Source organism: Opisthocomus hoazin, chromosome 7, assembly GCF_030867145.1.
Source record: "Opisthocomus hoazin isolate bOpiHoa1 chromosome 7, bOpiHoa1.hap1, whole genome shotgun sequence".
Lineage (NCBI taxonomy): Eukaryota > Metazoa > Chordata > Aves > Opisthocomiformes > Opisthocomidae > Opisthocomus > Opisthocomus hoazin.
Genome location: NC_134420.1, coordinates 57,637,602 through 57,648,983, shown reverse-complemented (window position 1 = coordinate 57,648,983; position 11,382 = coordinate 57,637,602). Strand labels below are relative to the sequence as shown.

The window sequence follows — 11,382 nt, the reverse complement described above, 5'->3', positions numbered from 1 at the left end:
CCAACAGCTGCATTGACTGGAAATATGTCAGTAGGCTAGCAATGTCACATGTTACACACTGAAGAAACCTTGAGAGTGTTCACCAGTCCCATACAGTCTGCTCCCCTTAAGAAAAGCCCTTAAAACATTAAACGTGGTGTCAAAGGTTATGACTGAGGTATACAATAAGGCAGAAGGGCTTTCTAAATCCAAACCCTGGTTTGAAATCCTGACAGATAGCTAATGACTCTGGCAGTGTCCCTGCCCCATTTATCAGTCCCCTGGGACCAAGCTAAGAGGGAGGGTCTGGCAGGGAGGCTGTGCTCCCTGGGGAGCTGTGCTGGAAGCTTCAACCCCTGCGGCCAGACCCAGGCAAGCAGTGGCCTGCACGTGAAATTACAGCATTTGGCTCCAGCCACAGCAGGTATGGCTCTTCTGCAGATACCCACAGCAGCAGGCTCCTCGTGTCAATCCACAAGCATGGAAGCAGCAAAAGATATAGTCCCTTTTGTCTGCAGCCCCACCACCCAGCACTATCAGCTTGTGTTTGAGTTGAACAAACTGTCCAGAATATCTAGTGTCACTGCTGCTTGCTGTGCATCCTTGCTGGCAATTTTTATTTGCACTAATTAATGATTAACGGGGGTGCTCTTCTTAATCCTGTTCAATGGTACCAAAGAGAAGAAGGAGCCGACAAGACCAGATGGACACAGCAGGATCCTTTTTGTAGCACTGTAAGTACTCTTTTAATCTTCCCTTGGATCATCTGGACTTTCCATATTGGGGGATTATGTGGTTTTCTGGGTAGGGCACCTTTTATGTGTAAACAAAGGGGAATACCTGGTACCTGCAAAAAATCAAAACATGCCAAAAGCCAGCAAGAACTGGCTGCTAGTGAAGAAGATACTTAATGAAATAAAAAATTGTTTTGGAAACAATAGAGAACCCTATGGAGACTTTGCTTGTGACCCGATATTTTATCTGTGAAGAAACTGTGAAAGCATTTTGTAATTTTAGTCCTAGACAGTAGGATCTCTGTTTATATCACATTTTTGTTTAACACGGATTTAATTCTCTAACTATCTGATAAATTAAGGAAGACTAACAGGGCTGCAGTAGTCATCCTGCAGTACAGAGTTCAAAAACCACTGCCACTTGTTACTCTGCGGAAAAAGTCATAAGCTTCCAGTCATGTGCAAATTTTTAAAAATTCAATTTTACTCTTTTTTACAAGTTAGTATGGTCAAAATTACCTCTTTTGAGAGAGTATTTGGTTATAGAAATAGGTTATCAGGAGACATATTCTTTCTGGGGATCACCGGCATGCATCACGAATGTGAAATATAACAGTGAGGGATTTTGGAGAACAGGTGTGTTCTGAGACCCTCATTTTACTTGACTGGAGAACACAGCACGAAGACATTAATTTCCATGTCATGTTTTGTATGCTTATCTCTTTTCCAGAAAGAGTTAACAAGAAAATGAAGCCCACCTTCTCCTTGTGTTTATTGCTGTCTGGTTTGCATACTGTTGCCCAGTGTCATCAGCATCCTCGTTACCACAATAAGCAGGAAGAACCTAAAGGAACATATTACCCAGGACGCAGTTCCAACAGGGAAGGAGTTTATCCAGTTAAGAACAAAACTTTTTTCAAACTAGTGCCCAGCAATGCTGACTTTGCGTTTTCATTTTACAAACTGGTCACATCCGAAGCAACTGATCAAAATATTTTCTTTTCACCCATAAGCATCTCTGCTTCCTTTGCAATGCTGGCACTCGCTGCCAAGTCGGCGACGCTAATGCAAATTCTGGAAGGGCTTGCCTTTAACCTGAAAAAGTTTCAGGAGCAGGAAATACATGAAGGATTTTGTCAACTCCTCCACATGCTGAACCGTTCAGACAGTGAGCTCCAGCTGAGTCTGGGCAATGCCCTTTTTATAGAAGAGACACTAAAACCACTACAGAAGTTCTTGGATGATGTCAAAAGCTTTTATGAATCCGAAGTGTTTTCTACTGATTTTAACAACTCTTCTGGTGCTGAGAATCAGATCAACAGTTATATTGAGGAAAAGACAAATGGGAAAATTGTTAAACTGGTGGAAAACCTTGATCCTCTCACTGCAATGGTTCTTGTTAACTATGTCTTCTTTAAAGGTAAGAACTATCAAAGGGTGCAAAGGTTGTAACTCAGATGCTTACTGCTTAGTACAGGCAATGAAAACAGAAGAGAAAAAAAACTGTAGTTTAAATATTTTAAATGGAGGAAACCATGTTCATTATCTTGAAAATATTCCTATAAAATCACCTGTATTTGTTGTCAGTATAAATGTTTGTGTCCTCACCTTGTTGAGTGAAAGACTGGATTTTTTTAACAAATATCTTTGCTGAGTTTGGTAAATTTTTTGATGTGATGACAGACTCACGCTCTAGTAAAAGATTGTATTTTCAGTATTATCTGTCTTTACTTGTCTTCAAGCACTTGAAAATAAAAAAAGAGCTACTATGCTCTAACACCCGAGTGTGCAGTAACTTTAAAAACATATTTGTTCTAATCAAAGGAAGGCTGTGAGACTAGAGCCTGTTCTATTCACTGTGACCATTCCTGTTTGTATGCCACTGTTTTATTTTTTTTGTTTTTCTTTTTCTCTTTTTTGTCATAAGCCCATTGGGAGAAACCCTTCAGTACTTCATATACAAAACAGGAGGATTTTTTTGTGGATCAGAAAACGTCTGTAAAAGTTGACATGATGTATCGAAAGGGTTACTACAGAAATTACTTTGATGAAGAGCTGTCCTGTTGGCTGGTTCAGATACCTTACAATGGAAACGCTGCAGCATTATTTGTGTTGCCTGACAAAGGAAAGATGAAGCAGGTGGAAGATGCTCTCTTGAAAAGGACTGTATCTAAATGGGAAAAGTTCCTCCAAGACAAGTAAGTGTTTTTGTGAAGGTGAGAGGTGACCATGCTGTAGACTAGTAGTGTTTATCTCACCAAGACAAAATATGAAAGTCCAGGTTATTTTACTGAACTCTATTCACTTAATGGTCCTTCTCTGTGCAGGACTTCCCTTTTCTCAGCTGGAAAATGAAAAAGAGCTGTGGATAGTGAACAAATAGGCCATTGAACTCGGGATCCATCTTGGGTTAAGTTCCTGGCTCAACCATAAGTTGCTTAGCCCTGTGATGAAGTTAACAGACTCTTTTTTCATATGGGCTTTGTGAAACTACAATGGAGCAGCTATTTCTGACATCTTGGGTGTTAGGGTGTTGAGGGCATTCTGTGTAAAAAAGGAAGTTATATTACCATTACTGCAGTTATTTCTGTGATTGCCCAGGCCCTGTTGTGTATTCGAACAATCTTAGGACAGCTAGCTATGATTTTTTTAAAAAAACTTGCTACCTGGCAGTAGCAGCTCTGTTTTAAACAGAGCTGGTATAGTTGTGTCTTTCACCCCACTCCTGGAACCCCACTGTAGAGTCAGTGGATAACATGGGTTCTTTCTTATTTGTTACAGAAAAATACATCTGCACGTTCCCAGATTTTCTATTTCTGGTACCTATGATGTGAAAAGAATAGTCAAACAAGTGGGTATGATTGATCTGTTCACTGAACAAGCTGATCTGTCAGGGATTACTGAGCAGCCTGGACTGATGGTTTCAAAAGTAAGTCAGCATGTGAAACAAAGTGACCACAGGATTTGTCTCTTCCCAGGAACCTGACATTAATATTCCATGAAAATCTTATCACAGTCTCTCGGTAGCATCACTCCGTCATCAACAGCTGCCAGTCTGGAGGCAAAGCAAGCCCTATCATTCCTAAACCTGAAGCCAAACATGCTTACAAGGGGTTATACATACACGGTTTGAGGATGAGGAAAAAACATACATATAATTAAATGTTCTTTTGGCTACTAAGCAAAATTATCTAAAGGTAGCACATTAGCTTTGGTAAAATTTCCTCTAATTCTGCCTATAGAGGGCAAAAGGCTGTTCTTCCTGCCCTTCCAGTGCTCTCAAAAAGTTATTTTTTTCAGCTAGATGATATGGTAAATTCACAATAATACATGAAGCTGCCATATACAAAACTAAGACTAGGCCAAATTACCAGGTTTCTTTGCTTCCAGAGTTTCTTGCCATCAGTCATCTTGAGCGCTCTTTGGCTGCCTGCTGCTCGAGGGTTACTCTCCACGCACTCAGGGAAGGAGGCTAGCAGGAGCGGTCTGATGGCTGATTGTGCTGCGGTGGGAAGGGGAGCAGCTGGTGATGACCTTCCCAGAGGCTGGTGCTGACGGGTTGCACCCCGGGCAGGGCTCTCTTGAGCAAGAGCGAGGAGGGTGGCAGGCTGCTCTCCTCTTCCCAGGTTGTCGGCTGGAGGTTGTTTTGTTTTGTGTCATTGCAGGTGATCCACAGAGCTGTGCTAAATGTTCATGAGAACGGCACTGAAGCGGCAGGGGCCACAGTGAAGGAGGTTACCTGGAGATCTGGCGATTTTCCTCATTCGCCTCGAGTCAGATTCAACAGGCCTTTTCTCGTGGTGATTCTGGATAAATACACCCGCACCGTCCTCTTCATAGGGAAAATCATAAACCCTTTGAAAAATGACTGATTGACCAGATGACACGCACTTATGCACATTGTTGGCTGAATTTCTGTGATCCAGTAAAACATTTATGTGTACTTACCACTGTGTACCAGTGCTTGTCTTTCAACCATTATCCTTATACACACTGTAATCCCTTCAAACACGAAAGCTATTTTTCCTTGTCCAAAAGTCACTGATATTTCCCCCTAGTCTACAGCTGAGTATAGCTTGTAGCATTAATGAAATACAAGTCACTTTTCACCGCTTTTGTAAGAAACCTTTCCTGACGTGCTCCTGCGGGGTATTTCAGAGGTGTAAAACCTCTGGATGATGTAGCTATTGCTCTATGCTCACAGTGTGTGTACAGGAAAGCAGGAGAAGGGAGACAGAGAAAAGGACATGGGAGGTATAAGTCCTGTCTGTTTAATACACTAATCTTTGATAACTAGACTTAAATGCAGATTTCCTTAACACTAGAGTAAACTTCCACTAATTTCTTCGGGTTTTAACCAAGTATGATGTGAAGCTGCAGGATCAGTGACAGGGACACTGGAGGACACACCAGTGGAAAGGGTTGATGAGTGCAGCTGTTTTAGCCTGCCTCTCTCCATCTCCTCCTCAGCAGAAGTCCTCCTCATGAAGACAAAAGGTTATTTTTGCTTCACAGAACATGTTTATTTTACTAAGAAGGAAGCCAACCAGAAGAAAGACTTTCTGTTTTATCTTGCTAATATAGCTTTTATTGCCAATGCCCTGAGATAAAAGTATGGTGGAGCAGTCCATGACACAGCATCTGTTTCCTTTTTATGGATTTATTGTCACTCTTTTCTCTTACTGAAACACCTTCACTGTCATACTTTTCTGCTAGACTTGTCAGACTGTGGCAAAAAAGAGGGAAGAAAAATTATAACTTCAGAGAGTTTGTATTTCCTCAGTAGGAACAGCAGAACTTTCCTAGGGACTGTTAATCTGCTTTAAACTGTCATAGACACACATACAAAATGCAGGTAATATTTGAGAAGTCACCTTTCTAAATATTAACAGTGGATTACTGTTACAGAGTAAAAGTATATTGTGAATTGAGTTTTGTGCCTTTTCACTTAAGGTTTCATGAGTCTAACTTCCTGTCATTGTATTGTTTTATACTGACTTAATGGATAGGATTTTAACATATCAACTACACTAGTTAATTGTATGGTTATGAAAGAAACACAAATCAGTAAATACTTAAATTATTTTCTTATTCTTTCTTTATTTTTTTAAATCAACATCCTTAGCATGTCTTATTAAAACATAGAAAGCCAATGAAAACACCTAAATTACAGACTAAATTCATTACTATAGAATGTCTCAAAACAGTAGGAAAAAAGTAAAATCTAAGTGGCAACTTTTTAAACTTTAGTCTCTTAAAATGTCTGTGGAAAATATAAATTAAAAATTATGGTATTTCTAAAATGCAATTATCTTGATTGGTTTGGGGATCTTTATTTTCATTGTCATGAAATTAATATTATTAATAATAGTAGATTGTAGCTGTAATTATACGAGGGAGGAATAGAAGAACCTTTCCATGTCTACATGTGAGCCATGTAACATGGCATTCACTCTCAAAGTCCTCATCAAAAGCATGTAAACAAATGACAAAACTTTCTTACTCATAACTGTATTTAGTCTGTTCTATATTTGGTAACAAACAGTTAGTTTCATACCACTGAACATGTAAGAACCTGGTATTGGTGTAATACAGATAGACTGATTCTACAGAAGATCATTTAAAATTTCTTGGCAAATCTGAGGGCTAATTCAGGACACTGTGACAAAATCCAGCTTTGCAATGACAAATGATTCTGTAGGCGAATACCAAGAGACTGTATATTCGTTGTTCCTCATAGATCCCAGTGTTAGTGGGGAAAAAAATCTAAATGACATTTTGCCAATCAGATCTCACTTTCAGATGTAAGCTTTTTGCTTAACTTATTTGAACGTGGATGGAGAAAAAACAAGCTGAATTAAGAACTGGATAACAAAAAAAAATCAAGAAACTGTTGTTGGTAGGGAATCTTCTTCAAATGGGAGTAGGGACCATATACATGTGGTTTTGCCTTGGTTTTCTTTCTGTTTTGACAAAGCTCAGGGAATGCCCCTCATGTTCAGCAGACAGCAAATTTGTGTGGTAAATAATCAGTACAGAAGGATTGCACAACCTCCCCAAAACTATCAGCCTTCAGGTTGTCACAAATCCAGTGCAGGCAAGGTTTGCACAGGACAGTGTTTCTTCTTTCAGCCTGCTGGTTTTTTGATTTTTATTTCTTTGTTTGCTCACTGACTGTGAATTTCATGACCAAGAAGCCTCAGTGCAACAGAGGAAGGGCTTTCCTCCTAGCTAGTCAAGGGTTTCTGCTGCTGTGCGCAAGTACTGTGGTGCGCCGCTTCAATGCAATGAGGTTGCTGGAGGATGGAGCTGGCCTGATGAATCACCTGAGGGACAAAGTGCAAAGGACATCTTCTAACCCAGCCTGCACTGAGGCCTATGCTCAAATCTGATGCGTGAGAGCCTGTAACCATGTGTGCGCAGGAGGTGCAGCCTCAGCACTGCCTATGTGGACCCTCAGAGAAATCTGTGATGATATGGCTGAAAGTAGTCTTCTGTGAAGGCTGTTTTAGGTTACTAGCCATAGATGAAGAATTGCCAGCACAGCAAAAGCTTTGGAACAGCACACACTGAGCAGCTGTCTGAAATAAGGAGAAAAGGAAAACAAGTATTGTGGGAATAGCAGTAAACTGTGTATTTGTTGTCAGAACTAGGAAAGACATCTACAGAAGTGAAACAAAATCTAAAAGCTTAAATAAGGAGCTCAGAGACCAGGATTCCAGGATTAATCCATGGTGGATACAGATTTAACCCTCACCTACAAACTATGTGACTTCCAAAAGACATGGGAAGGAAACTAGCAACAATTTTGAGTAGTGCTAAAGATCATAAAAGAAAGAACAAGCAGGAAGAAGCAAAGTGTATATGAGCGTCAGGGCAGAGAGGGAAATAATGTACTTGAAGAAAATCAAGGAAAATAACATATTTCAAACAGCCAGTGGTTAGCACCAAGGCACAGGTCTGTCATTGTTCCCAGCACTGTGCAGCATCTGCTAGGAAGAAACTAAAGGCATACAACATAAGCAACAGCCTGAAAGATCATGGGCTGAAAAGCAAATTCCATATTCTGCTGGAAAGACCTGCTAATGCTCTGTTAAATGTAAGCACAAATAAGAACCCATCTTTTGACAATGGTAGAAGGCATAGGCTTAATGAGAAAAATTCCTGACAAAGCTGAGACGCTTAGTTCTGATGCCAGTGTATTCTTGTCAAACAGGAGATATCATAGAATCATACTATAATTTAGGTCCTTTGCACAGTAATCACCTTTGAATTTGTTTTCTAATATGTAACAACTAAATAGTCCCATGTTGTGATCATTATCATGACATCGAATAACCTGTTACGTTCTTGTACTGTATGATACTGTTCTTTCTGCATGGCACTCTTAGGACATAATGACAAAGAAAAATTTTAGCAGGTTTATAAAGTTCTGGTGGGGATTGATCCCATGATACTTCAGGGATGGTGGAGTAAGATCCTCCCCTTAATGACAGCATGCCTTTCCTGGTGCTCATCATTGATCAGCGCACGTACAATATTATCTTAATGGGAAAATAGTTATCCCTGCAGGAAAATACTGCCATTCATGTCACAGACCCATCACTTGGGGGTGTATGATTTCTCAAAATCAGTTGTCATGTCATTATGTATTCAGGCTTCTATTGCCACCAGGAACTCGGCAGCTTTGAAGGTGTTGTGGCCAAGATCCACATAACCAGCGTCCATCACCTGCTAATCACGCTAACGCCTAGGCTCACGAAGCCCTTGTGACAGATCTATTGCTCAAGGCAGTGCTCTCCCGCAGTCTTCACAGAGCCTTGGTAACCCTGAATATCACATGCATATGCTTGACATATGTCAGAGGAAGTTACCAGCAGCATAATCACCTATGTGAGGTGTTGTAGGGGTTCAGAACGGGGAGTCTGAAGGCATCAACAGTTTCACGGTTGTAATGGATCTAGAAAATGTTTTCTGGAATGGAATGTATTTAATTGTACCACTGACTGCTGAAAGACTGTAAAAGCCAGACCAAAATAAATGAATGCATTTCACACAAAAACTTCCAAGCCTTTTTAATGGAGAACCATACTGTTAACTCAGTATTTTTGCTATATATTAGATTCCTGGCTTGTGCTCTGTCAATTGGCCAGGAGAAAAAATGTCTGTGGGGAAGAGTGGAAGGCCTGTGGTTATATGACTACTGCAAAGGCTTGGCAAGGAGTTGTATTTCTCTCCTTCAAACACAGCATGGTTTGGTCATTTTTGACTTACGTCTATAGCCTGATATTTCTTTTCTATTAGGAAAATACACATGAAGACAGTACTGTATTACAATAATTACATGTTGATGCACATAGACAAGTCAATCACTGGAAATACTGTTGCCTTTCTCTCCTTTACTTTCTTGTTTGAAACCTCCCTCCTGTGCGTATTGAAGTTTACCTGGTTCAAGGCTTTGGCTGCAACTTTCTTCCAGGTAAAGATTCACAGGATACTTTTCCTCAGGACCAGTTTTATTTCTGAGAACTGCTTCCAGATTATGGCTTCAGAGGTTGAAGTTACAGAGGTATCAGGACATGTCACAGACTTTTATCACAATACCTTTAAAAGCGTCTAAATCACTAGATGCCTGCCTTAAAAAAATAGAAAAAGGAAGGGAACTTCCTCAGAAGCTGATTTACAGCCTCCAGGATTGTTTTCACCTGCTTATCCAATTGCCTTATGCTTTGTGGAGTGCAAGCAATAGAACAAAGAGCAGAAGAGGACACTTTGGCTAAGTGGGCATCTTGCAAGTGGTGTGAAACAAGATAACACTTGTACTAAAGCCCATGTTACCTGTGTTGCTTATGGTACAGTTTCTCATTTCACCTGTCTAAAAGGGTGGGTTTGGCAGTGGTGATAAAAGGAATCACCTCTCTGCAAATCAAGGACCAGGAGAACACCTGCTCTTGTGAAATGGTGAGAAAACAGAAACATCCTTGGAGGTTCTGTGAAGAAACATGTAAGGTCTTGAAGAGCACTGCTCTTCACTGAAATAAGGCAGAAGTCCATGGGGAGCAGGCAGGAGGGAGAGGGAAATTCTGAGGTGTCTAAGAAGTCCATGTTGTGCTGTGAGAGACAGAGGCACAAGCTGAGGTCCCTCTTGCTTCTACCATGAGACAGGGAAGCAGGAAAGAGAGAGCAGCCAGGCAGTATGCTGGAGCTAGTCTGGGCAGGCCACCACACAATGCAGGGTTGGAGTTTTCTAAGGCTTGACTGGAATTTAATCAGCAGATGTTAAAGCTTTTGGCATAAATGTCATGGTTTAACCTGTTGCCATATAAGGTCTTAAAGCTTTAAAATGTGCAAAAACTCAGAATAAGCTCTGTGTCATTTTTATGTGACACTTTCATTTGCATTGTCTTTTATTTCTGTTCCATATGGCATAAATAAGATTTTGGTTTGAAGCTTTTGATTCTAGGTTTTGCATATCCTTGAGTCTTTGGGCACGCTTCCTGAACTTCTTTCTCAAAGGCAAGTTCGTGTAGGAGCTGGCAACTGGTATGGCACGATCACCTCTTGCTCCTTCTTCCTTATTTTGGAAGTATGTGGGGCTCTCCCTGTACCAAGCCTTGTAGCAGTTTTAGAGCACTGCAGCAAATGGAGTTTCTCTTCTGAGACATGTTTGTATCTGTCCTAACTGCCAGCGGTTGCCACCTCAGTATCTGCTCAAAAACTGCTCCCTGTCAACCTCGATGGTGGTTACCTCTCTCTTTCTGATTTTGTAGATATGGTACAGTGTTAAACATCGTGTTTAGTTTAGACCCGTCTGCATCCAACTCATTCAATAAAGTACTATGAATCATAAACAAAACTCAGAGCTTTTCCAATCTCAGGTGACTCACTTTTTGGCCAGTTTTTTTGGTAGTATAACATGTGGAGGCTCCTTAAAGAAATAATTCACTTTCTGCACTAAAAAGAAGTGCAGAAAAAGAGAAGGGCAAAACCACAGCAGGGGTAAACATACATAGTTTTAATTCCTGTTTCTTTAAAAAAAAATCCTTTCTGTAGTTCTGTTGCTGTACAAAGAAAGGCATTATAGATATACATTTTCACTTAATTCAGCACAGCAAAATTAAAAGAGCAAATTAGTTCAAAAGCAGTAAGAAGAGTCTGATATGTCCCATCTTTGTATTTTTTAACAGTAAAGACTATGTTTATCTAGTTCCTTTTTCACAGGTACTGATCCCCAAAATGTTCTTTCCATTATCCCCCAAGCAATCCATCTATGTTTTCTTTCCAAAGCGCTCCAGTTGGATGTGACATGTGTGCTTTGGACGGAGGTGGAATTTGGGTGGGGGAAGATGATGAAAGGTCAAGAGAAGTTTAAGGGGAAAACAGCCTCTCTAAACACTTCAGTATTCATGGAGTTTGGCAACACTAAACTAACCACTGAGACCTAAGCCTTGTATCTCATTTCTGTGGGCAAAAACAAGGAATTATTTTTGGCACTCTGTGGATTTAATGGGTGTTCCAGGCTTTCTTTAGAAACTACTTCAAAGACATTAATTAAAACCCTATTTTCTCGTTGTTTACATTCTGGTCTTTGAGTTCAGTCATAGATCTGAACTAGCATAAAACTAATCTTTGTAACAAATATTGATGGCATTCTATGGAGAGATGGGTA

General features: G+C 40.3%; 1 protein-coding gene across 3 annotated transcripts; it reads left to right on the top strand.

Annotated features, from left to right (window-relative positions):
* The first annotated feature begins 606 nt into the window (after positions 1–606).
* On the top strand, positions 607–4,660 carry LOC142358784 (alpha-1-antitrypsin-like). 3 transcript variants are annotated; one of them, XM_075426328.1, is made up of 5 exons: positions 607–713; positions 1,444–2,133; positions 2,641–2,911; positions 3,495–3,642; positions 4,379–4,660. In XM_075426328.1, the coding sequence occupies exons 2-5, from the start codon at positions 1,461–1,463 to the stop codon at positions 4,583–4,585; spliced, it is 1,299 nt and encodes a 432-aa protein (XP_075282443.1). In that variant the 5' UTR covers positions 607–713; positions 1,444–1,460; the 3' UTR covers positions 4,586–4,660. The 3 variants fall into 3 exon arrangements, with proteins under 3 accessions (XP_075282443.1, XP_075282444.1, XP_075282442.1); XM_075426329.1 differs by having other exon boundaries at positions 617–713; positions 1,448–2,133; XM_075426327.1 differs by lacking the exon at positions 607–713 and having other exon boundaries at positions 1,401–2,133.
* Positions 4,661–11,382: the final 6,722 nt, after the last annotated feature.

Bases quoted from the DNA above. Each gene is read 5' to 3' on its own strand.
- LOC142358784 (XM_075426327.1), top strand. From the start codon at position 1,416: ATGTTTTGTATGCTTATCTCTTTTCCAGAAAGAGTTAACAAGAAAATG. The intron at 2,134-2,640 runs GTAAGAACTATC...TTTTGTCATAAG, and splicing joins TAACTATGTCTTCTTTAAAG to CCCATTGGGAGAAACCCTTC. The intron at 3,643-4,378 runs GTAAGTCAGCAT...GTGTCATTGCAG, and splicing joins CTGGACTGATGGTTTCAAAA to GTGATCCACAGAGCTGTGCT.